Source organism: Parasteatoda tepidariorum, chromosome 3, assembly GCF_982258835.1.
Source record: "Parasteatoda tepidariorum strain Cologne lab strain chromosome 3, Ptep-v5.0, whole genome shotgun sequence".
NCBI lineage: Eukaryota > Metazoa > Arthropoda > Arachnida > Araneae > Theridiidae > Parasteatoda > Parasteatoda tepidariorum.
In genome coordinates, this window is record NC_141757.1 from 38,667,437 (window position 1) to 38,694,555 (window position 27,119).

Here is a 27,119-nt window from a genome sequence, read left to right on the forward strand (position 1 = left end):
AATTATTGATGATACAACTTATCAAACATTGAAAATAGACCATTAATACAGAAAGATAGAAAATATAAGGATTGTATTAATATATAATATTATATATTATTATAATAGAATAGTTGTAATACAGAAAATGTGGATCAGGGTTCCCTGACTTTCCAGGTATATCAGGTAAGTTACAACGAAAATCCATACTATATTTTAGCTAGCTATACCATGAAATTTTTCACCAGAAAACTTAGATTTGTTTTATTTGTAGTGTCAAACATAAGATTTTGTGAGCAAAAACATATTATTAGAATAAGAATGGAAACATGGAAAAATTTTACTATAAAGTGGAATTTTATAAAATTATTATAATAGATATTCTAATTATTTTACTCTAATCTCAATAACTGATTACTGTTACTTACAATTGTAATACTGGTTATTTTCCAGGTATAAAATAATAATTTTCCTTTCATTTTATTAAAAATTTGTAATTTTACCCGATTATTCCCTGAATTTTTAGTTAAAATAAAGTTCCTTGCATCGTGCTTCAAATACTTTTGCGAAATAAATAAAGTTAAAAATAAAAAGTTAATAAATGGATATTTATGAAAATATGATATACAACGTTAGATGCTGTCAAGTACAAGAGTACTTTCACCAATTTAACAATCGAAATTTTCAAAACATTTATCAAATTGTTATAAATAACAAATCAGAACTTAAACACTTTTACTACCCTCTTTTATATTTTTGAAAATGCATTTAAAATTATGGAGCGTTTGCTCAAAACTATTTATGATGTCACGCAGCATTTCTTATTTTCTTTAGATCTTGCTAAACTAGATTATGTGTATCGATACAACTTCAATGTAGAGCAAATAATAGAAAAAGTGAAAGAACGAAACTTGATGAATGTAACAAATATTTTAGATTTTCACAATTTTGCCTTTAGAAATTATGTTGTTTTATCCAGTGATAAAAAATTTTATGCATTAAAAGAAGAGTTTGAAAAATCTCTCGGGGGAATCCGCATCCACAGTGACATTACAACTTATGAGAAAGTTATTAGATGGAGGTAATATATCTAACAATGACATACTACAAGGATGCAAAAAATCTGAAAAATTAATCAAAAAAACAATACAAAAATTCATTAAACAGTTAAAATTAAAGTGCGAATTAATTAGAAAGTGCGGAAGATGTTCGTTTATTGAATGAAGAGGTATTGACAACAAATGAAAATCAACTTGAGTGAGACGAATTTCAGTCAAGAATTAACAGAAGATATTGAAAAAGTTTTGTTAAGCTATCCTGATGTTTTTGTAATTAAAACAGAATGATTGATTATTAAATAAATATTAAAAAACAAAATGACATTTCAAATTTTATTTATGTTAAGTATACAAGTTTTTTATAAGGATACAAGTTTTTTATAAGTATACAAGTTTTTTTATAAGTATACAAGTTTTTAGTAAGGATATTTTCCTTTCAAATTTTAATTTTTTTTTCATAAGGATATTTTTTTTTGAAATTTGCACAAGTTTTTTGTTTTGGTGCCTTTAGAGTCTTTGGCTTTCGCACATATTCAGTTTTCAGTAATTCTGATGTCCTTCCTAATATATTCATAGCAAAATTAACTTTATCCACAGATTGAGCTAATTGCATTACTGTTTTTCCTACCACATCATTTCCTACCATTGGCAGCGTTTTTTTCAACTCTGGCTGTTCTTTTTCTAAGTTTGGCAGCTTTTCCTCCAAGTTTAGCAGCTTTTTTTCCAAGTCGGACTGTTCTTTTGTTAAGTCTTCATTTTTTTCCAATCTATCAGTGCCTTTCTCAAGATTGGCATATCATTTTACCTGTCTGTCAGTGCCCTTTTCAAGATTGGCATTTCATTTTCTAAATCTACTACATCAAATACTGGAATTCCCTTATCCAATTCTATGACTTCCAATTCTGCCAAATCTTTTGACGATTCACCTAACTTGAACTCCGTTGTTTTCATTTCAGTTGACATCTAAAATAAAAAAATTAAGTGATAAATAAAAAAATTTTAAATTCACCATTTAATTTTTTATATTTTCTATTAAAAAAAGTAATTTATGCCAAGTAATTAACTATGTCTACTAAACTTGTCAAATGATTTGGATAATGATAAATTTTTGGAGGTTTATTGACAAATGACATTAAATATTTATGGTTTAACATAAACAATTTCGAATTTTCACCCATTTTTATAACAGCCGTGTAAGTATTTTGATCATATTTGTTCACGTATAGATAGACTGCATTTTGATCAATCAATATGTATTTGTCGTGTGGAAAAACATGCAACAAATGCTTATTTGATTTAATTTCCCACCACACGACTAAAGCATTTTTTTTTTGCTTTCAATTAAAAATTGTGAACTTTCGAACTGAAAAAAACAATAATAAAAGACATATAATTATGAGAATAAACTTCATTTACTTTGTTTTGTTACAAGTATTGGTCGTCACAATAATTAATTTATTTTATAAACCAACCCTCTTAAAAATGTTTAGTGGTTCACTTAATATGAAAAATCAATCGAGTCGTATTGTTGATACATACTATAATCCCTTCGATAAATTATTTTGTCCCATCAACGGTTTCAAGTGAACAGATGAATATTGTGAATGTTCTCACCTTTGCAAAGGAAATTATGAGAAAATAAATATTCTTCCCGATGAAGAAATGATTTTGTACAGCGAAAGATTGTCGCCCGGCACTTATTGCTTACCTTCGGGAGGATTAAATTGCAATCTAAAAACATCCCTATCCGTCTTTTCTACAAACGGTTGGGTATGTCTCGCGAAAAATGTGTCAAGTCATTTTTGTAAACACCCCTTAGCAAAAAACGATAACTTGAACGTACTGATAGATCGAACAACAAGCGCTCAACTTTAAAGATTTGTACGAATACCATAACGGAAAACTACGTTATCAGTGTCAATGCAATTCAGTTGACAAAAAAGGTAACAGTATGGTGGCTTTAGAAGTCCCTTTTACCTCCGTTACCGATTATTGTTTACAAAATTTAACAAACGTAACGGATATCGGATGGGATTCAGATAAAAAATTTTGCGATTGTAAATACTACGAAAACAAATTGGGTGACAAGAATTTACCTTGTCTCAAAACTAAACAAGGTTTTGAATAAATAAATAAAATAAATAGAAAAAAAAAAAAAAACAAAAATCTCACACTTGAAACGTTAAAAAAATGACACTTAATTTTTAATCTCACACCTGAAATATTTTACGCACTGTGTGAGTAAAAAGGTGGGTAACCCTATATAGGAGATCAAACTTAAAAATTTTACAGAAATTATTTTTAAGTCTAGCCCACTTTTTTTTTTTTCTAGTTCATAGTTTCAAATTTCAGAAAAGTTTGGAATCAGTTTTCTGGGTCTGAAACTCGTCTATAAGTCAGATTTCTAGGTTTGATGAAAAACACTTCGTCAACAGTGTTTTTTAAAAAAATAAATGAGTTTTTTAAAAAAACTGTTGATGTTGCAATAAGTTGATTTTGACGTAAAAACACTTAATTATAAAGACATATTGATTTTAATATGTTGATTTGATTAGTTGATTATAAGATAAAAAACTTGATGATTTCGATTGTTGATGTTGATATAAAAACTTGATGATATAAAAAACCTAGTGATTTTGAAATAACAGTTCATTTTTTTAGTTTCAAAATAAGTTTGAAATTAGTTTTTCTGGGTATTGATGATTTTGACTTAAAAGCTGCTGATTTTGATTTCAAAGCTGCTGATTTTGACTTAAGAGATGCTGATTTTGATTTAAAAGCTGCTGATTTTGAGCGTTGTCGATTCTAAACATAAATGAGGCCGGTGCATCGTCAATTTTGAGCGTTGTCGATTCTAAGCGTAAATGCATTCGAATAAAATTTTTAATTTAAATAGGTTATTAAGTATTTCAAATTCAATACATATTAATGCTTTTTTAATGGATTATTAAGAACGAATAATTTTTTTTTAAATGTATTTTAATGAAGTGAAATAAAACGTTAATGAAGTGAAATGAAACGTTAAAGTTTCTGAAACGTCTGATAAAGTTTCTGAAAAGGATAGTTTTTCTTAAAATCGTTCGAAACTAGTAAAATTGTTCGATTTGAATTTTCAACATGAAGTTTTAATCTAGAATGCATTGACCCGATTCGAATTCTCAACATAAAATGTAGAATGCAGTGATACTGAAACAAGTTTGTTGTTTTCAAGTCAAAATGGAAAATAATTTTTTTACGTGTCCCGGATGTTTACAGATTATTTTTTCTTTTCAAAATGAGTTTTTTTAAACATTCGGATTCTTTTTTGACCGACTGTATCCAATGGAAACATTGGTCTTTCAGAATAAAATTGTGTAGCTGAAGATCTTCAGTCTTCTGGAAGTTGATGATGTGACTGCTCTATATGGTGATGCATATACACATAGACTGCGAAAGAAAGTTAGTTCAAATAATTATCCATTTTTTTTTATTGCTATTTAGACAAACATTTAAAATATGAAATTTTAAAACATAAAATTTTTGAAATTAATGTTTCTGTAGGAACTGATAATAATAATTAGAACTCTTGTATATGTCAATAAAAATTTGAGAAACAGAAAATTAGTTTCCAATATATATTATTATTTGGAACTATTGTACCCAATTAGAGCCGTAGGAAAGAAATTACCTTAGAGCTGATAATTAGGAATCTTATGAAAAGTTAACTTGGAAAACATAATTTAAAGGTTTTAATAATTTGTTACATGCAGGGTTGGAAAAAAATGGGTTTTTCTAGACAAACCCAACCCGGGTGGGTTTTATTGGGCTTTTCTAGGTTTTTCATGTTTTAATGGGGGGTTTTTCAAAAGAGAGGGCAGGGATAGGTACCTTATTTTAAAAAAGCTTATCTTAATATTAATACAAATAAATTGGTGCAAAAGTCTGAAAAAAGTTTTTTCTGACATCGCGATACAAAATGTTATATGTACTCACATACATCACACATTTAAAACTTATTTTTACACAGGATTACTTTTTATTTATATTTTAATCTTAAAAAATATTTAAAGAATTTTTTTCATTTGCATAGAAAGCAAATCAATGGCACTGAATAATCAATGGCCGTACAGTCAAATCTAGCCAGCAAGGTGATTCTCAAGTCTCCAACACAATTAATTTTTACACTATAGGTATTTTTTTTTAGGCTAGACAACATATTCTTTAATATAACAGAGGATAAAAGAGAAATCAATTTTAGAAAAACCCACTTTAGGGTGGGTTTTTCAGAGTGGGTTTTACTGGGTAGGTGGGTTCTTTGCAACCCTAGTTACATGTGAATTTTATATGCAGATATAGCATTTAAATTTTTTTAGTCAAGCATTTTACATTTGCTTATCAAATTCTTCAAGTAAATGGAAAATGGAATGTCACTGAAAATTATATTGAGTCATGAAAATAGTTTCAAGGAAGAATAAATAAGTTAAAAATAATAATTCCTTGGATCTTATAACAGAAAATGATTCATGACAATTGCTACAATAACATGCACATTAAAACAAATTGCTTAAAATTTTTAATAAACCTACCACATAAGAAATTTCTTCATGTCAGAGCTTTTAATCAATTCTAACTTTACATTCATCATGTGCATTAAAATTGTAATGTTACAGCAAACAGTTTAAATTAGAATAAATATGATGGGATCAAAGTTATTAATTGTTTTTCATCTCATACTTAACATTAGAAACTAGTATAAAGTATAACATTTATGAAAAAAATTGCAAGCATTTTTTTAAACTTTAGTCAGATTACCACTTATTTTGAATTTACAAGTCACAGCTTTTAATCAGTATTTTATTTTATAATTTCATAAAGTCATACATTTTTAAGCTTCTTATATTACTGCACAGGAAAGAGGGAGACCTAAAATAACTTAGTGAAGGATAATTATAAATGAAAGAAATCAATTATGAATAGAGCCAAAATAAATAAATAAGGTGGAGAGAAATGAAAAAGCCTTAAGCTCCAAGTTGGAATGAAGAGGAATATGCATTAGTGTATGTGTATGCAAATTATGAATTCGTGAAAAAGCAATCAATCAAATTTAAACTATTTATATCTTTTAATAAAAAAATAAAGATACAGGCACGCATTAGAACTTTTTAGAACTCATTGAATCTGAGAAAGATATTTAATTAAGAAAAGAAAACAAGTAATTATTAAAATTTGTTATCTTGAAATGAAACAAAATTTTGTGTATGAGAACTGAAAAGAAAAAACATACATTTTAAAGTACATACATTCTACAAATATACTTTAAAGAGCAGTTACACTGATCATAAAGAGAGAAGAATTCTGGTAGATTTTATTAAATGAAAGAAAGTAAGCTTATGCAAATAATTCCTTATATAATTTAAGAATTTTTCTTTATAATCAATAATGGGAAACAAAATTTAAAAACTTTACTAAACTATTAATGACAAATTTTAATTTGTTGCAATGTTTTATGTTTGTATAGGATATTAAATATAATTTTATTTATTAAAAGGATAAAATTTTTAAATTCATAAAATTGAACAATAAAAGACACCTCATTCATTTTAGATATTAAATATCTATTAATTAGTGATATCTATTGCTTATTTCGAAATACATAAGTTGGAAATTTCAATGATAATAAAAATAATTATTTTTGAATTGATTTAAAAATAGAAAGTTCTCAATAAAAAAATTATAGGAATAAATTATGGGTCGATAGGAGTTTGAACTTTCACAAATTTAGGAAATTATTTAAAATATCAATATTCATGAGACAGAAGAAACAGGTAAAACACAATAAAGTTTGCAAAAATCAGCACATTAAATGATAATTAACTTAAAACAGTTCAGTAAAGTTTTTGAAAATACAAAATTATGAAATAAATGCAAAAATATAGATTAACATGTATTTATTATAAAAATATCATGAAATGCACATTCCCAGAATAAAAGCAGTTGCACGTGGTTATTTAAAAAAACAGAGGTTTTTTAGGAAAACCCGGCCCACTGGACCTTTTTCACCGCCAGGCGTTTGGTGTTTTTTCAGGGCTTTATTAATTCTTCTAAGTAAATTAAACTATTTCATTACTTTTTTTATTCTTTATATTCTAAGACTAAGTCTTGCAGTATTAATTATTGCCATTAATTTATTTTCATTGCATTAATTTAGCAATATTTTAAAAGCAATGTTCATAACTGTATGTAACAAGACTCACGGGTCTGGGAAAATAGTAGGGAAAAAATATTTATATAAATAAATTATTTTCCTATTTCATTGAATTGAAAATATTCATTCTAAAAATATTATAATATAATATTACATTCTTGTTATAACAGTTTCATTTGTAGTGTAACTGTTGCAAAAAAAAAAAAGAAAAAAAAAGTTATAATATCTCACATTTTTGTGAAAATATATTAGCACAATATTTGCAATTTCTAAATATATGTGTTTCTAAAAGCTTAAGAAAAAATTTTGAAGCACAGTAAAATATAAAAGTAATGGAAATATATATACTTCAAAGCATTGAGCTTGTATTTTATTCTATTATAAACTTAATATCTAGAGCTAATTTATTATTAAACAAATGTAAGTGTGAAAAAAATATCAGGATTTTTTTTTCCAGATTGGGTAAAAAAATAACCCTGAAGCTGCATATCCTGCAAGATTTGGGGCTTTTGCAAAATATTTATAATGGTGGTATAAAAATAAGGCTTAAATTAATAAAGCAAATTGGACTTTTAAAAACTTTTGTTGGGATATGTCAATTTGTATATCTGACTTTTTATTTGTTACTTATTAGTGGACGAAATTTTTATAATTTTTATTTGTTAAAATATTAATGCATTTATTTTGCCACTACTAGGCAAAATATATTTCAGAACTTTGGAAATTATGTAGTAGTCTGAGAGTGTGCAACTGTATAAAAAACTTTCCATAAGACACTTCAGCAATTATCAATTTCGTTTAGTATGTAAGTTATAATTAAGTATGCAATATTGAAAATAATTCACGATATAAAAATGATTTTCACATAAAATAACTGCTAAAAAATTATAAGTTTACCATTTTTGCAAAATAACAATTCTTGAACCTTATTTTGAATGCTTTCAATCAACTTTCTTTTGGCTGTATAATTCTTCCAAATAAAGGTATATTTTTCTTAACTAAAAATAGAAATAAACGATATTATCAAATGAAGATCAACATTTTAGTTTTAAATTTGAAAACTTATGCACAAAAATCCTGAAAAATTACTAACACATTAATAAGGAGAAAATAATTTGATAGAAATGCACACACTTTAACAATAATAGGTACTTTGGCTAAAAACACTTTTTATTGCTAGTAAAATAAGTAACTAAGAGAAAATTTATTATCCAAAATAAAATCTAAATTTTTTACTCTTTTGAAAATATACCAAAAGAAATATATGCTGTAAATGTAAATTAACATAAAAAACTTAGTTTTATTTCAAAATGTAAAAAAATGACACTTTTTTTACCAGAAAATCATACTTGATTTTGTATAAATAGTCAAATGAAATTTTACTAGCTAGGTAAGCATAAGTCCACGATTTTCTAATCAATACATTGTATAAAAAGGGAAGATAAAATTGTAATCCCATCACCATTTCCTTTTCTTGTAATTCAAAAATATCAATGCATCAATTTATAAGAAAAATTATAATTGTTAGTTTGAAAGTGACCAGAATGTTTTTCAGAAGAGTATCTTTTATACAAAAGAATATGTTTAAAATATAATTAAAAATTTCCTATACAATGAATTCATTTCAATAGTAAAGAAAAATTTAATTTTTCAATCTTACATTTTAAAATTATTCCAGTTATATGAATAGTTTCATATCTAATAGAAAATAATCTCTTTCACAAAATCTGAATCATTGTTCATGAGAATATGTATAGATATCTTGTTTATATTTTATGATATTACAAATTTTTATAAAAGCCTTTTTTATAATTTTGTAACCAGATAATATACATTTCAAGATCAATAAAATTAATCTTTTTCCCTCATTTAACATTTAAATAATCATTGAAAACACTATGAAGTTTAAAATTTTTTCTCCCTTATTATTTTCAGTCTTATATATTTACCAAATTTTATAGTACTTGAACCAGTAATGTTCCACCATTTATACTCCTTGTTTTTAAATCACCCTGTACACGCACAGAATTGGATTATTATATAATGTATTGCGCAAAATTATCAGAAAACATTAAAATGGAAATGAGTTTGAATAACATTAACCAAAATTGCACTCACTAATGTGTATTAACACATTTGCTGCCAATCTTGTGCCACAGCATAACTTCAAAAGTATCCTAGACTGGTGTAAGATTAGCAACCAATGAGTTAATAGGAATTAGTATAATAAAAAGTACTGAAATAAGTGAAAAAAAAAATTTAAAAAAAAAAACCCTACTAAGTAATAATTGAAAATTTTTTTATATATTTATTTTCACAATCACATAAACTAGCATTTTAGCCTCTGATTATTACTGTTATATCGCTGGGCTTTGCTTTAAAAGCCAGACATCATAAAGTATGTGAATGTATAATCAAGTATTTTGGAAATGAAGAAAAACTATGTATTATATTAGGGTATTAAATCTCTGGAAGCAGGTTAAGGTATTATTTCAACCTGGAGCAGGTAATGTTTGTTTTCCCTAAATCCCTTTCATTAATTATTTATTCCCTGTTTTCAAGTTCTCTTTTTCCCGCTCTGACGTACGAGCGAACCACCAATAGGTAGTAGCTATAGCTGTGACGAAATAATGTCGTCATCGAACCTGTGCAGCGTGGACGGTGTGGCGCGCGATCTACGAAGGAAGAGTTTTTTTTCTTCTCTCTCTTAGCTTCCCGAGGTGATGGTCGTGACTGGCGCCTGCAGGGTCCGAATCAAGTTAACGCGGCGGGACGGACGCGTCCCTATCTCCCGATGGACATCACGATAAGTTTTCCTATTTCTTTTCATATTGCTTCGTTTAACGCTAAATTCAAATAAACTAATTTTTTTTTATTTATTAAATCCGTAGGATCCTATCAAATAAGTAATTCTAATAATTAAACTTAACTTCGTGGTAGCTGTGCCACGTGCTCGCGCTAATTTAACTTAATATGAAATGAAAACTTAATATTTTTTTTTATCCTTCCCTGCTCCAGAGAATCTTTTTTTATTGTATTAAAATGATTAGTAATGATTTTCATTGTCATGTTTAAATTAGAATGTTAAACCACATGAGGAATGTTATACTTAATTGTTTTAGAATGTTAAACCACATGAGGAATGTTATACTTAATTGTTTGAGCTGAACATGATTAACATACTTGCCAACTTAAAAAAACTGCCATCAGTAAAACTTTTTTTACGAAAAATTTAAGACTATTCGAATTATTTAATAAGTAACAATACACCACAAATGAATAATAAATATATTAATTATAGAATCTATCACATGATTGAATGTTGATGAAGTGAGAACCAAATTTTCATTAAATTTTTTAATTGCACTTGTTAGAAAATGTACAGAAATATCGAATCAACCAACCATTTATCATCTCAAATTCTATTACAATTATTTCAAATTCTATTACAATGATGCTACTTTTAAAAAAAATGTTATATGCAAAATAAAATAGTTCTTTAAGGGTTTTCCTCTAAATCAACAGTAGAAGAGGATGCTGAATTTAAAGAAGCTGAAGTAGCCTTCTTTGCTTTAATTAAAAAATCTTTTTCAAACACTTGTTCGTGACAGATTTTAGAAAATTTGGTTTTTAATATAAGCAGGCTTTCTAAAGTTTTATTAGACATAATTGTTCGCGATTCAGTACGGTTCTTTCTAACCAAACTAAAAATTCTCTCACATTCTGAATTTGAATGTGGTATGAGAAGAATTGACAATACAATGTTTCCCAATTTTTCATACTTAAACATGCCATCCGCACCTTTCATTTGACTTATCATTGACCACTGCACATCAATTGCTCTATCTGGAACAGTTATTTCACTCAAATCTTCCAACTGAAGTTGGCAAAACTGTTTCTGCAGTTCATCCATTGCTGTAAGCTTGGTTTCATTACTTTTTGTTTTTAAAAGGAAGGGAAACAAATTTACAAAATATCTCACACTTTCAAAACTGGTGTTTTCAATTTTATTTAAGTCAGCAACTTCAGCATGTTTGAGTACTTGATCATTTAAAGGGAATTTCTTAATAATATACTCACAGGCAGTTATGAAATATTTGATAACTGCTGAATAAAACAATGATTTTTCTTCTTCCGAAGAACTTGAAATTAAGTCCATTGCTGCGTTGCCTATAACTAAATCTTGCTGATCTTTATGGTTGAAAGAAGAATGAAAATTGACACATGTTAACTCTTTTCCTTTAACCTCAGAAGGTTTAACAAACTTCGAAAAAAGTTCTTTCAACAGATCCAAAAGAAGAGCTCTTAATCGATGAATTTGTGGGGAAGATGACTGTAAAACCACATTTACCCTTTCAAATGTAGGGATAACATTTAAAAGAAATAAACTAAAGCACTTATTTAAATCTGAAGATAAAAACATAAAAATTTTCTCTTCTTTGGATAAAGTTGAAGAATCTTTTTTAGCTTTATGTCTTTTAACAATATTCACACTTTCTTGTTGTGAACTTTTCCTTTTTTTATCATTAGTTGGGTCCTGCTTATGTGTCACAGGCTGTTTTATTATAGCACAAGTCTTAGTTTCCACTTTAGGCTTATCCTTCAATTTTTCTACTCCTGTGTTGCTTTCTGTATCAACTACTTTAGGTATTTTGAAAAATGACAAAGTAGATGATACAGACACACTGGAAGTGGAAACTTCAGCTCTAAAATAACTTGTAAGTGGATCCCACTGATTAACCAAGCGTGTAAGACTTCTCCCTAACGATAACCAGCGAGTTGACACATGTTTAAGCACTTTTTGTGCTTCTTTACCATACATTTCCTGAAATTTCTTAAGAGAGTCCTTACGATTAACGCTCCTTTTTAAGTGGTAAAAAATATCTACCAAAACTTCATCTATCCTAACGGGAAAAGTTGCAGCAGCTTTTTCAGAGGCAAGATGTATTAAATGGCAGCAGCATCCAATTGATATTATGTGCTCATTTTCTTTTTCTAAAAATGAAATCACACCATTTTTCTTTCCCTGCATAACAGAAGCATTATCTGCACTGAATGCTATACAATTTCTAAAAGGAATGTCATATTTAGCAAACACATTTAAAAGAAGGGAGCTTATATTTTCACCTGTGGAGTTTCCTTCCAAATTTGGGATTGCCAATAAAGTACTTTCAATGCGTTGAAGATCCACGTTAAAATAACTCACCACAACTGGGTACAACTTATAATCAGCTTCGTGACTACCATCACATGCTGCAGTAAATGCTTGTTCTTGCAAATATTTAATGATTTCTGAAGTTCGATCCATAGCCATTTCATGGACAAGGGATGCAGTTTTGGTTTTAGCACATCCGTAACGTTTCGCAATTTCACTTTTCGGAAACATCTTTCGAAAAAGCGGACCCACATGGCTGGCGGCATTTAGCGGAACATTATGCTCAACTAAAAAAGAGGTAAACAATAACTCAGCACGCATTACTTCATCTTGGACATTATCAGGTGGCTTAAAAAATTTGCTTAGTCTTTGGTTATTTTCAGCGTTTTCAATGTTCTTGGCATGATTCGGTCCGGTCACGTGGCGATGTATATCATTTCTACCTCCGTGCGATATTAGAAAGTCAGAAAAACAAATCGTACAATAAGCATACTTTTCTCCTTTGTTTGATTTTTTTATGCATGGAAACTCTGCAGTATAAGAATTCTTATACGATTGAAAATAAGTTTTCTTCGGTTTCATTTTTAACGCACACCACGTGATTACAAGCTAAGTAGTAGTCGACAGTTCAGTACCGTTTTCGTTCGTTACAGAGGGAGGGAGAACGACGTTTGGATCGGCTAGTTCAGTGACGTAGTAGAAACGGGGAGTGGCAATAATGACGGGAACAGCGCATTCACTAGAGGAGACTGGAAGCAGTTAGGAGGGAGAAAAGGAGAATAACCAATCAACTGGTTTACACGTGAACGTGCCGTTACTATGGTTACGAGGATAAGCCACTTATAAGGGGTGTGTGGTTACCGTGTTGCTTTGGAATAGATCGGAAAACTCCTGTCATTTTTTCTGTTTTCCCCCTTTACAAATGGTTTTACTCTAGCTCCGTAGCGGCTGATAATCGCGGAATTTTACCGATGCGCTAATCGTGCAACGCTAAAAACGGGGGATCCGTATAAATTTCAGGTTAATCCGTAGGCCCGTAAAATTAGACGTAAATCCGTACATTTTACGGATAATCCGTAAAAGTTGGCAAGTATGGATTAATATGATTTTCAATAAATATTGTAATTTTATATAAACTTAACTCTCATTTATTAGCAGTTATTAATTGATTCACTTTAGGCAGTTATTGTGATTTTAGTAGCTTTTAGTTATATATTTGAATATTTTCCTAACAGGCTCGAACCTGATTTTAGATTAGCTTAAATAATTTATTTGGAGGAAAATGCTTGAATTACTTTGATTGCATAAAAATAATAAAATATTAAATCAAGATAAATAATTTTATTAAGAAATCTAAGCCTAGATGCAATTAGATTTAAGTATTAGTGAAGCACTTGTCGATCCACACGTGTTGATTTAGACTTGAACTAGAATAGTAAATTGTTAATTCTAATTTTTTCTTAATTAATTTCATAATTAAATTAATGAAACGGTTCGATAGTGATGAGTAATTATCAAGGAATATTAATCATTTTTCTCCACTAACTAGCTATTCAAATTCACAACGCAATTCAAATTAATGAAAGACACATTTTTAGGTACTGTTATATGTCTCCATAAAGCAAATATAACAAATGGTGCCGAGACACCTGTTAGGAAAAATTTTATTTCAGTAAATAGTAATATTTAGAAAAAAAAAAAACATTCTTTTAACGTCATGTTCAGCAAATGATTTTGAATTTGATGCATATTATTTTCATTTGTGTGTTATTTTGTTATTAGTATTACTGGTATTAAGGTATATTTATGTGAATGTGTGATATATTCCCCTGATGAGATTGATATTAGTGGTTACAAAGCTAATTAGATTAATGCTTTCGAAATAGCAATTATTTTTAGGTAAACTTTCACTAAGACAAAAATTTTAGTTTATATATTTTTTTTTGAGTGTTGGTTTTTCCGTTCTTTAACTAGACATGACTGATAACCAGTTAGAAGGTCTTTCTACAAACTCTACGGGAGTAAAAACAATAGACATTATTCCAGTAGTCAAAAGTCACACAGTTTCTGAGTTCTTACCCGTGATCCCATCGTTTGACGGAAATTCTAATTTCTCTGCTTTTATAGATAAATTTAATTCGATTGCTGACTATTGTAAATGGGATGATAATGACAAAATTTTGGCTCTTTCGTTACGCCTTATCGGCGAAGCTCAGGAATTCGTATCCACTCAGCGAGAGTTAAGGTACACTAAGGATTTTAAATTGTTAGTTAAGTCGTTAAGGGAAAGATTTGAAACTAAATCGAATATGGCTTCGTATATAACCAAATTAACACAGGCATATCAGCTGCCTTGTGAAAATGCACGCCAGTTTTTCAGCCGTTTAGAAGGGATATCATATAACTGTATTCCAGGTAATGGCGGTGAAGAGTTTGAAAGTTATAGAGAACAACTTTTGTTATCCGCTGCTAAGCAAGGTTTAAGGGTTGAATTGTTAAGAGGAATTGCATCGACCGCACTAGATAGTTATAATGAATTTAAAAAACATACTCTTACGTTTGAGGAAAATTTTAAGTTAATTGAGCCAATGCAATTAGCGGCAGCAATTCAAGCTAAATCGGAAGATAATACAGCAGCCAAAATAGATGATCTAAATACAAAAATCGAACAGCTTACACTAACAATTTCTAAAATGCAAACAAAACTCGATACCGAACAAAACAATCGGGAATATAGAGAGAAGCCGCGTCAAACACATAGTGCTAGAAATCGTTATCAGAATCAGTCTGAAAAGAAATGTTTTAACTGTAAAAAATTGGGACATTTAGCAAAGAATTGCCCAGTTCCATATTGTAATTACTGCAAACGTATAGGTCATTCAGTAGAAAATTGTTTTAAGAAAAATAAAGATTTAAACTAACTAGGGATGAGGTTTCAAACAACTTTGAGACTGCTGTAAAAGTGTTGGACTCTAAAAAAGACAACACGCATGGTTATAACTTAAGGTCAAAACAAAACAAATAAGGTAAAAAAAAAAAAAAAAAAGTAACATAAATTTTTGTACGAATGTTTTTATGTATGTGTGTTAAAAATGTTAATTTGGGTGTTTGGGTTTTTCTGAGCTTGGAATTGTATCTTTTGAGGATAAGTTCTTCCATTTTCCCCTCACCGTTCCCTTCTCAACAGAAATTCTTGAGAAATCTTGTTGAAAGCTCCAAATAGAAAGAACTCTTGATAGGACTGTCAAACATGATGAATCACCTTAAGAAATTCTTCATAACATAAACTTTACCTCAGATAATCTAGTTGACTATTTTGTGGTCCAACTGCAAAAGAAGTAAGACCAGACAGAGACCTGAAACGAAAGGAAATTCCTATCTACTGCTCTCGTAGCCTGATCAACTGTGAGGCAAAGGAGAGAATTTACCTTACAAGACAACTTCCCCTTCAGTGCTAAACGTGATGAAATGTTGAAATCCCCGGATTGGCCACTCGAGGAATAAATAGTTGATTACCAAAGCAATGATGATGGAAAAAGGCTTCCATGGCGCCTGGAACCCTCAACACACACCGAACTAGTACTCAAAAACCAAAAACATGATGGAAGATTGGCAGACGTATTTGACTCTGAATCCCGGATTTTTTTTTTCCTTTCCTGAAAAACCATTAAATCCAGGAACCCTCAGTGAATCCTCGAAAGATGACAGATACATTCCAAGCAGGTGAAATGCTAAACAGAAGAGGATCTTTTGTGAACACTTAATAAAAAAAAAATTCATCCTCAATGACAAAGTTTCGTTAGCTAAGACAATTTCCAGAATTTGTCCTCTTGGGTGCAATTCCTCCCCTCAGATCCCCGAACTCCCCTCTCTAAGGTTATGTCATATTTACTGTATTTGTTATGATATGTTATCTATGATGTTTGGTAATAAGGCAGATTCAAATTATAATATGTGACGTCAGTCTGAAAGTTTAAAAAAAAAATTTTTTTTTTGAAAAAGTCTTCTTTTGCTTAAAAATATATATATGTATGTCTGTGTACATAATATATATATTTTTTCCCTTACCCGGTTGGTATGTTATATCGCTGGGCTTTGCTTTAAAAGCCAGACATCATAAAGTATGTGAATGTATAATCAAGTATTTTGGAAATGAAGAAAAACTATGTATTATATTAGGGTATTAAATCTCTGGAAGCAGGTTAAGGTATTATTTCAACCTGGAGCAGGTAATGTTTGTTTTCCCTAAATCCCTTTCATTAATTATTTATTCCCTGTTTTCAAGTTCTCTTTTTCCCGCTCTGACGTACGAGCGAACCACCAATAGGTAGTAGCTATAGCTGTGACGAAATAATGTCGTCATCGAACCTGTGCAGCGTGGACGGTGTGGCGCGCGATCTACGAAGGAAGAGTTTTTTTTTTTCTCTCTTAGCTTCCCGAGGTGATGGTCGTGACTGGCGCCTGCAGGGTCCGAATCAAGTTAACGCGGCGGGACGGACGCGTCCCTATCTCCCGATGGACATCACGATAAGTTTTCCTATTTCTTTTCATATTGCTTCGTTTAACGCTAAATTCAAATAAACTAATTTTTTTTTATTTATTAAATCCGTAGGATCCTATCAAATAAGTAATTCTAATAATTAAACTTAACTTCGTGGTAGCTGTGCCACGTGCTCGCGCTAATTTAACTTAATATGAAATGAAAACTTAATATTTTTTTTTATCCTTCCCTGCTCCAGAGAATCTTTTTTTATTGTATTAAAATGATTAGTAATGATTTTCATTGTCATGTTTAAATTAGAATGTTAAACCACATGAGGAATGTTATACTTAATTGTTTTAGAATGTTAAACCACATGAGGAATGTTATACTTAATTGTTTGAGCTGAACATGATTAATATGATTTTCAATAAATATTGTAATTTTATATAAACTTAACTCTCATTTATTAGCAGTTATTAATTGATTCACTTTAGGCAGTTATTGTGATTTTAGTAGCTTTTAGTTATATATTTGAATATTTTCCTAACAGGCTCGAACCTGATTTTAGATTAGCTTAAATAATTTATTTGGAGGAAAATGCTTGAATTACTTTGATTGCATAAAAATAATAAAATATTAAATCAAGATAAATAATTTTATTAAGAAATCTAAGCCTAGATGCAATTAGATTTAAGTATTAGTGAAGCACGTGTCGATCCACACGTGTTGATTTAGACTTGAACTAGAATAGTAAATTGTTAATTCTAATTTTTTCTTAATTAATTTCATAATTAAATTAATGAAACGGTTCGATAGTGATGAGTAATTATCAAGGAATATTAATCATTTTTCTCCACTAACTAGCTATTCAAATTCACAACGCAATTCAAATTAATGAAAGACACATTTTTAGGTACTGTTATATGTCTCCATAAAGCAAATATAACATTACTTCATGGTAGAATCCCACAATTTTTTTTCTTTCTGTGCAATAAATCAGTTTTCAGAATGAGAAATAAAATTTGCCATAAAAAATTTAATACAAAAACTACATACATGAGATATTTTGTGTTGTAAAAAAGGTTAGTAAAAATATGCAAATTAAATATATGCATTCAAAGAAGAGAAAAACACCACATTAAAAAGAAGAAAAAAAAGGTCAGTTATCCAAAATTACTTACAATTAAAATATATTTCCCTTTAAACATTTTAAAAATTAATTAACATTTTTTTTTTTAAATTTTGAAAGTTGTTACAAAAGGTCTAAATTAAATGGCACATCTGACTTGCTTGATACTTGAATAACTATAACCATTGAATACAAATTATTTTTATTTAAATTAGTTTGATTTCAGTTTTTAATTCTAATTATAAATTATTCTAATTATATTATGATTCAAGAGTAGTTAAGACATGATTAGAATTAGTAAAGAAAAAAAAACTCATTTTTGGGATACACAAGATAGAATTGGTACCACCCAATTATTATGAATTATTGAAATTATTATGAATTAGCAGGTATAATAAAAATACTGTTATATCGATATACAGATTAGTCTTATAATGGACAATAAAGAAAAAAAAATATTATTATTAACACCAGTTAAATTTTTATCACCCTCTTAGTTTATATATTTTGCTTCTGTCAGAAGTAGAAATGCTTCATTAATTGCAAACAGAAACATAAAAACAGGATTTTATTTTACACAACTATTTTGCAATCACATAAATAATTACTAAATGGAGATGAGGAACATATTTTCAAAATAAAATATATAGATATATAACAATAATAATGGTTAAAAACAATCAATAAAAGGATTATTTAAGGACAAAACTATATATAAAACTATATCTGTAAAACTATATTTAGAAAGATTACTAGACAAATTTAAAGATAGAAATAGATGCTAAAATCAAAATATTATATTTTTTAAAAATAAATACACTTTTATAAAACATTATAAACTCAGTAATTTGAATTTATATTATTAGAAAATTACACAATTCAGTTTGATCTTATAATTTGTAGATAAAAATATGGTTCAAACAATAATATTGTACCATGTCACTACCTTACTTCTTGGTTTTAGCTTCAAGTCTATTAAAGATAAATTAATACAGAACATCCAAAGGTTTTTGATCTTCTGAAAAGAATAAAAGAACTTATAACAGTATACAATGAGAGGTAAAAATAAAATTAAGGTAAAATAAGAAATTTGAACTTTAAGTGTCATCATTTTTTACGATATTATAATTAGAAATTATAATATTGTACAAAATTTACATAAAAGTCACCAGTAAAACAGTAAAAGTAGGTAAAAAAAGTAGGTGTGAATTGTTCAATCATTCTTCAATTCTTTTTAAATATATTAATTTATAATTATAAAAAAAATGCTAGATATTGCTCGTACATATTTATAAAAAAAATATGTAAAGATATTGCTACTAAAAATAGAAATTGCTGGTACATATATATGCATAAAAACTCATACACAATGAAAATTTGAGAATGATTTTAAAACTAATTGACCGTGCTCATTCGAAAAACCTAGATAAGAACAGAAAAATTAATTTGATCAAGAATTAACACTAATAATATCATTCATAGAAAATAGAATCATTCAGAAATATCATTCATAGAATAATTTTTCATTGAGAAATAGTCAAAAGCTTGCATATAAAAAAGAAAAAAAATGCAAAATAAATTTTTTAAAAGACTGCTTGGGGCAGTCAAACAATACAAAATAGCAGTCAGAAAATACAAATAGAAGTCACAAAATAGCAGCTATCTACTGTGATTTTGTGTGGAGTAATACATAAGAATATTTTTGCTTCAATTCTGTCACAAGGGGATATAGAGAATACGAAATTTACTCTAAATAATAACTTACAACAAATGCTTTAAAAGTTTAATTAAAAGATTGAAAAATTATATTGCTATATATAACTAATATAGTATTTGAACAATGGTCAATTTATCTTGGAATAATGAAATAATAGTAGCATAAAAGATAATTAAATAAGAATATATAATGCAATAACATAAACGTATTATATTATAAATATGAAAGACTGAGTATAACTGATCACAGAAAACTCAGTTTAATTTATGAAACTTAACTATGAGCAGTACGCCCATTGGAATTAGGTAACAGCCATTTTTGGACATTACTATAAGGCACTATATGAAGAACAAAAGTGCAGAAGATTATGTAACAAATTAATATCCTTTTAACAAAAAGTATGAGTCAGTTGATTAGTAATGGTTTAATATACTAAAAACCTTATATAGTTACATGATTTTGTAGAACAGGGTTTCCCTTGATTCCACTTCATATCATTTGACATCCATCATGATACATAACGAAGTAAATTTCCCCAGAGTGCTAAGTATAAAGAAATGTATGTTAGATTGTTACATAATTAAGAACTAAATATGAAACAATAACATAAAACAATTAGGAACTAAAAGAAGAACAAACAAGAATGTCCCTCATACCATGCAATAATATAAATTGATTTTATTATTCTATATCTGTATTTATTTCTTAATTTTTTATTAAAAATTCCATAACTTAACATCTTATGCAGTTTATGCAAATTATTCAGAAAATAATAAGTACATAAGTATTTTGAAATTCTACAAAATGTTCCATTTTTATCATTAGTTTTTTTCTAAATTTTACCACTCTACATTCTGTTTGTTGTTAAATAAATAATAATTGGAGAAAACTTAAAAAAATTGATTGTTGATTCAAATATTTCAGTTTTTTTATTATTTTTTATTTATTAATTTTTTTAAAAGAAAAATAATAACAAAACTGATTTAAATAATCTTCCTTGTTTATGATAATGATCTAAAGATATTATGATTTAAAGATACAAACTGCATTAATAAAAATTTTATTTTTAATTTTAGGTAATTACTTAAGACTTAAAAAATGGCCTCAAAACACAAAAATTGGTAAATCCATACTTAGTAAGTTTTTTTCAAAAAGCTTTTTTTTTAAAAATTGTAATTCACACTTTGATACCCAGAATATCGTTCATAGAGGGAAAAAATTTATAAAATGCAGATATCGGTCCAAAAGTCCAATATAAAAAGTCTGGACAAACTACGCATTTCTGTTCACAAGTCTTGATTAGATTTTAGTTTTAAAATGAAATATTAATAAAGTGAATTTAAATGGAGAATTATAATACATAGTGTATAATGCCTTCAACTATGCTATATAGTGACCAAAACAGCTTACAGTCTTTTAACATTGAGGATTGAGATCACTGATTATTTATGGTGGCCCAAATCAAATCTTAATGACCATCAAACCACATAAATTTTTTGACCTGATAAACATATTAAAGTGTCAACTTCCACTTTTTTTGTCTTGGTACCTGTTTTGGCAGAAATGTAAAAGCCTGTTGGTTTGAATTATTCATTTTATGTATTACAGATACACTTATAATGTAATCGTCTGAAATATTTTTTTTTTTTAATTAATAACACTACACTTTTTTTCTTGAATTTTCAACCATTGTCACTACTCAAATAAAAACAACTTATAAATTTCAGATCTTTATAAGGAATTGGCAAAATTTTATTTCCTTACTTCATATTAACTCTACAGTAGAGCGCCGATCATCCGAATTCCTCGGGACCGAACGTGGTTCGGATAACGAAAAGTTCGTATAGTTGGAAAGTTGTTTAAAATCTAGTTTAAATGATTATTATTTATGCACTAACTTCCCTTTTCTCACTTTTTCCAGGCTTAGAACTGGAAGTACTATTCAAAATAGCTCTGTCGCATTTAAAAGTTTTTTCTGCAATTTTTAAATCGTTTTTATTTTATTTATTTATTTTATCATATTTCACCTTTTTATAATTTTTTTGTTGTCAATTACTGATTTAAACCTTTTTTGTTTATTTTCCATTGCAAAAGAAATCCAGCTAAGATTTGTTTCAAAGAAGATGTTCTTTTTTGAGCAGCCCTTATTCTTTTTAAATAAATCAACTGAACTGGATCAACATCATTTTGACATTCTAGAAACTAGACTGTCAAATGAAGCTCGCATTCTTTGAAAATAATTTTCAGTTGAAGAGGGCTAAAGGGGTACGTAGGTTTAACTGCATAACAATACATATATGTATGGCTACTGAAGGAAAACTGCTAAGAAAGGTTGTAAATTAAATATGATCATTAAATGTAGTGGATATTATTTATTCTTCTAAATTTAGAAAAATTGTCGATAAGTTAAAAAGTATTCTAAACTTGAAAGAAAAAAAAAACGAATTCGGACATAGTTCAAATAATTGGACGTTCGGATAATCGGCGCTCTACTGTACTTGGCAGTGTTAATAAAGCTAGAATATAATAATCCATCTTCGAAAATATAATTCTCTGATTTATGTTTTCTCGCAAGCAATTATGTTTGAAAATATTTGTATAAAAAATGAAAGAAATTTTTAAATGAGCTTTTTATATGAGCTATATAGAATTATAGCAATATTTTCACCCTTATTCCACTTTATTTAATATAATCTAAATCAAATCAATTGATTTTACAAACTTAAAATTTGCTTTTCTTGAGACAATTTTTTGTGTGACTGAACTATATATTTAGAAATAAAATTGATTAAGTGCTCAGATCATTTAAACAATGCATTCGTTTTTGAAAGCAAAACACTATTAGTCTTAAAAGAAATAATCATAAGTGAAATAACACTGGTATTTACCATTAAATTGAATGAGATTTAGGAAGGTATTATTAGTATCAGAGCTAAATGTCAATTACAGTGGTCATAGCTACTTCCATGTCAGATTTTTTAAATCAGTTCAATTTTTAATAGTGGTTAATTCGTTAACAGAAAACAAGTATATCATCTTAATTTTAACATACAACTTTAAAATTTTTATAATGCTTTTTAAAAAAAAATCTATTCCTATTATTTTCATTCTAAAAAATATAGTTTGAGTTCATAAATACATTTTGAAATTTAAATGCATTTTTTCATGACAATAAAATTCTATAATTAAACATCTAAATGTTTTCTCTTGGATGTTTAATTATAGAATTTAATACATATAATTAATAACTTATGTAAATAAAGCTACCAAATTAAATTGTATTGGTAATTTGTGTAAATAAGTCCACAATAATGACACATTACTTATCAATACAATTTTATTTGATCATTCCAATTTACATTACAGGATAACAGATGAAATTTATGACAGAGGAAATTATCACAGAAAACATCCCCAATTTTTCTATACCATTAACATTAATATAATGCAATTTACTTCATTAAATGTAAACAGTTTATAAACAGTCTTATTTACCTTCAGTATTTAGGAGGATCAGTTCAGAAACAGTTCATTTATCTTCAGATTTCTGGACATCAATTGGGATAACTTTTTCCTTTGAAGGTGGAGGCTCGATTGCTTTCTTTGGAGCTTCGATGACTAAACAACCATCGGGTGTAAGGGTTGATGTAACAGTTTCGGGTTCGGTTCCCTCCGGTAGCATGTACCGACGAGTGAATTCTCTGGAGATGAAACCATGTTCGTCAGATTTCTCCTCGTGTTTACCATGAATGACGATTGAGTTGTCAACAGCCTTTACGTTGATTTCTTCAGGCTTAAAATGACTGACGTTCAACTTCACTTGAAATTTATCTTTTTCATTTTTCACTTCAGACAGTCCCGATGCATCGATGTTCATTTGGGTTCGGGGTCGAAGGAGATATCCTCTGTAAAATTGAGGAGGACGCAAATCAGAGTCCAGCAAACCCATTCCAAAATGTTGGTCGAGCAGCGTGGAGGGGTAGTCCCATGTATCCCACCATGAATTGCCGCCGGTCAACAGAGGTAGCAAAGAAAACGCCATTTCGAAGCAGAGGTTTCACGATAAATACACAACGAAATAGTAAATCGTATAGCAATAGAGAACAAAAGCAGAAATAGGAATTACTCTTCAGTGAATGCAAAATCGTATTTTGACAATTCGCAAATTCAAATTACAACAAACATGCCGCCGCGTCATTATATAGGCAGGAAGAGATCCAGAAATTTCTCCTAAAATCTGGTTGCTATGGGAACAGTCTCATCGGAAGTGTGTGATCCTCTCGACAGATTTGGCAGTTAATCTATCCTTTTTGCTACAAAAAAGTTTACATGAAGCTTACAAAAGTTTACATTAGTTCAGCACGCTTAAAGTAAGAAGAATTTCAAATGTAAATGAAATATTAGTTGCATATTAATTGAAATGGTACTTTTCTGTGAGCCGTGCACAAGGGAAATATTTTTTTTTAACTTTTTTAGTTTCTTTAAAGAATTTGCTCGATTAAATTTAACTTTTCTTCAAAAGTCTAATGTTTTGTATTTTTATGATTTTTATTCCCCTGATAAAAATAAAGAATGTAACTCCCCCCCCCCCAATTGTTTTCCCTCATTTTTCAAATGAATTTTCGAAGCATTATTCAAATTAAAATAATGTTTGAGGGTATAAAGAAGTATGAATACATCTTCAAAAATTCACAAAATTTTATCCATTAAAGCGTAAATTGGTGAGAGAAACGAATGCAATTGGCAACTCATCAATTTTCACTTAAAAATAAATAAGTAAAATAACTTTTTATGAAAAAAAAACTTGTTTATGAAATAATGTCGTTGATGAACTAAAGAAATAATGAACATGAAAATTTTTTGTCAAAGTTTAACATTTCTGTGTTTTGAACAAAAACATGAATATTTCAATAAAAAATTTAACTTAGATCTTAAAATGCAATAACTAAGTTTCTCTATTTTTTTTCAAAACCGGCGTTGAACAGCCGACTCAACTCAATTTTGAGTTTACGACTTTCAGTGTTCAACTCGTAACAAGATATGTAGTCGTTCACAAAAGAAAAAAATTGGCTCATTTAATAATATTTTTATTTAGAAACTGATTCACACATTCGCCTTTATTCTCAAACTGTTAAGCCCATTTAACCGATAGGAAATTTAACAAAAGAATGGAACGGATGTCATAGTAATGGAAAGCACCAAATGCTTCAAGCAGTTGAATGACACTTGCAAAAATTAAGATTTCATCTCTTTAGACTAACATATGCTTAGAAGGGAGGGAAAAAAAACCCTGAAAAAATATTGTCCCCCCCCCCTTAAAAACTGTACTTTCAAAATATATCATAACTGTATACTTGGGATAGAAAAAAAAGAGAGTACTTTATCTAATTTATAAAGCAATTAATTTCCATAATTTATAAAAAAAAATTTATCACGAACAGGAGGGATAAAAAAAACTTCAATTTTAAATTTATACCATCCGTAAATGTAAATTCTCTAACTTATTTACAAAAGCAAATAAAAAAAAGAACTCTTATTCTTTGAATTTATTTACTTCATGAAATAAGAGTGGGAATAAGATATGATGTTTATTATTTGCTTATTTTGGGAAACTCAAATAAATTTAATTTATCGTAAATTTAAGAAGAAAAGAAAAAAAAAAAAAAAAAAACGACAGATGACAGAATTAGAATGTCATTTTTTTAAAAATAAAACATAAAAGAAATTTGATGCAGCTAATTTCATATCATGTGCATATATTTTCTAAGAGTAATAAGAAATAATAAAAAAATAAATAAATAAAATCTTATTTTTTTATATAATGCAAGAATGAGAAACGAATTCTGAAAGCATGCTATTCGACACGAGAATATTTGGCGATGTATTGGATAAGTTTTCGCCAACTTACACACGCGTTTCTGTCATTACATTACAGTAACCTCGAGATCCATCAAATCAAACAAAAACGTTGGATGCCCGAGCATTTTCTCGAAAATTCTGCTCGCGTATAGTAAATTGCAGAGTAAATGTTGGCATTGTTTATAAACCCTGTAGAAATCGCTGACTGAAAGATTCTAGAACAGTTCTTGACAGTGAACTTAGTTACTTTGACATTAATATAACTTTTGCATCGAATTACCGAGCTCCAAATTTCACTTGCGAATTTGTTTTTGATCCTAGTATCCAGAGATTCAAAATGGTCAGTCGATTTCTACGTGATGCTTACGACCCCTTCGATTACCTCGTAGCACCTCGTCTTGGTTTGGGCTTACTCGATGATTATTTTGAGCCATCCCATATTCACTTAAATATAGTTTCACCCCGTCCACAAACCAGATCTCCTTTGTCTGAAGGTAGCAGCGACTGCAACCAATTTAAAGTGATGTTAAACGTCAAGCAATTCCGACCTGATGAAATAGACGTCAAGACAGTTGACAACTTCATTGTAATTCATGGAAATCACGAACAGAGAGCTGATGAACATGGGTTCATAACTAGAGAATTCACTAGACGTTACAAGCTTCCAGATGATGTTGAGTCCGATAAAGTCACTTCATTTTTAAGCCAGGACGGTGTTCTAACTATTCAAGCTCCCAGGAAGCAGATAGAGCCTCCTAAAAATGAACGAGTAGTTCCTATAATTATTCAGCAACCAGCTGCTGTGGAAGAGGCGCAAAAGCAGCAACACATTCAAGATCAAGTTCTTGAGGAACAAAAACAGTGACTGATTTAGACATTTTTGAACTGTTTTCTGTATAATTTGTTCATGATTCTAACTAGTTTCTGTGATATCATCAAATGTGCTCATTCCGCCTGTGAAAGTAATAATTGTTGGATTAATTTGTTTTGTAATAAATCATTTAGTAAGTATTTAGTTTTTTCATTTCAATTCTGGTTAGTGATTAATTTCATTCTCTAATTTATGTATTCTAGCAAATTTTAATCTGTGGTGAAAGATTTTCCTTTAATGCCATTTCAATATACTCAATTCTAAATTATTTTATGTAGGTTGTGTAACTTAAAATTCAAAATAATTATTTCTCAATCTAGGTTTGATTAATAGCTAACTTTATTGTTTATAAATTGATAATTATTTTAACACTGTTTAGTAAACTGGGTAAAAAAGTTTTTAGAAGAAAAAATATTTTAATTTCTACCTTCTTACTATTAATTATTTTTAACTAAAAATTTTTGAGGTTTGAGATGTATCTTGTATTTTCCATTCTTATAAAAAAAAAGTATTTATAAATTTTCTTGTTTAAAACAATTTAAAGCTATCTGTATTCTTATCAGTTTGTAGTAAATTCTTAATTTATGTTTAAAAGGTAGTAAATAATGGGATCTTAAAATTAAATTGCTCTTTAAGAGTCTTATGGTAACATTGAAAAGTGAAAAATATATCTAAGAAAAATAT

The 27,119-nt window shown here is 28.5% G+C and overlaps 2 protein-coding genes across 4 annotated transcripts; one reads left to right on the forward strand and one right to left on the reverse strand.

The window, feature by feature from the left end:
• Positions 1-1,356: 1,356 nt before the first annotated feature.
• Positions 1,357-24,314, reverse strand: LOC107436798 (alpha-crystallin A chain). 3 transcript variants are annotated; one of them, XR_006225957.3, is made up of 5 exons: positions 23,201-24,314; positions 20,159-20,248; positions 18,940-19,003; positions 8,119-8,219; positions 1,357-2,000 (listed from the first exon to the last, which is right to left on the reverse strand). XR_006225957.3 is itself a non-coding variant. In XM_043049175.3 (2 exons), the coding sequence occupies exon 1, from the start codon at positions 23,745-23,747 to the stop codon at positions 23,235-23,237; it is 513 nt and encodes a 170-aa protein (XP_042905109.1). In that variant the 5' UTR covers positions 23,748-24,314; the 3' UTR covers positions 20,092-20,248; positions 23,201-23,234. The 3 variants fall into 3 exon arrangements, 1 of the variants encoding a protein (XP_042905109.1); XR_006225952.3 differs by having other exon boundaries at positions 18,940-19,006; XM_043049175.3 differs by lacking the exons at positions 1,357-2,000; positions 8,119-8,219; positions 18,940-19,003 and having other exon boundaries at positions 20,092-20,248.
• A 1,320-nt stretch (positions 24,315-25,634) lies between these two features.
• On the forward strand, positions 25,635-26,575 carry LOC107436797 (alpha-crystallin A chain). Its single transcript, XM_087159113.1, has one exon. The coding sequence runs from the start codon at positions 25,902-25,904 to the stop codon at positions 26,427-26,429; it is 528 nt and encodes a 175-aa protein (XP_087015239.1). The 5' UTR covers positions 25,635-25,901; the 3' UTR covers positions 26,430-26,575.
• The last annotated feature ends 544 nt before the right edge of the window (positions 26,576-27,119 follow it).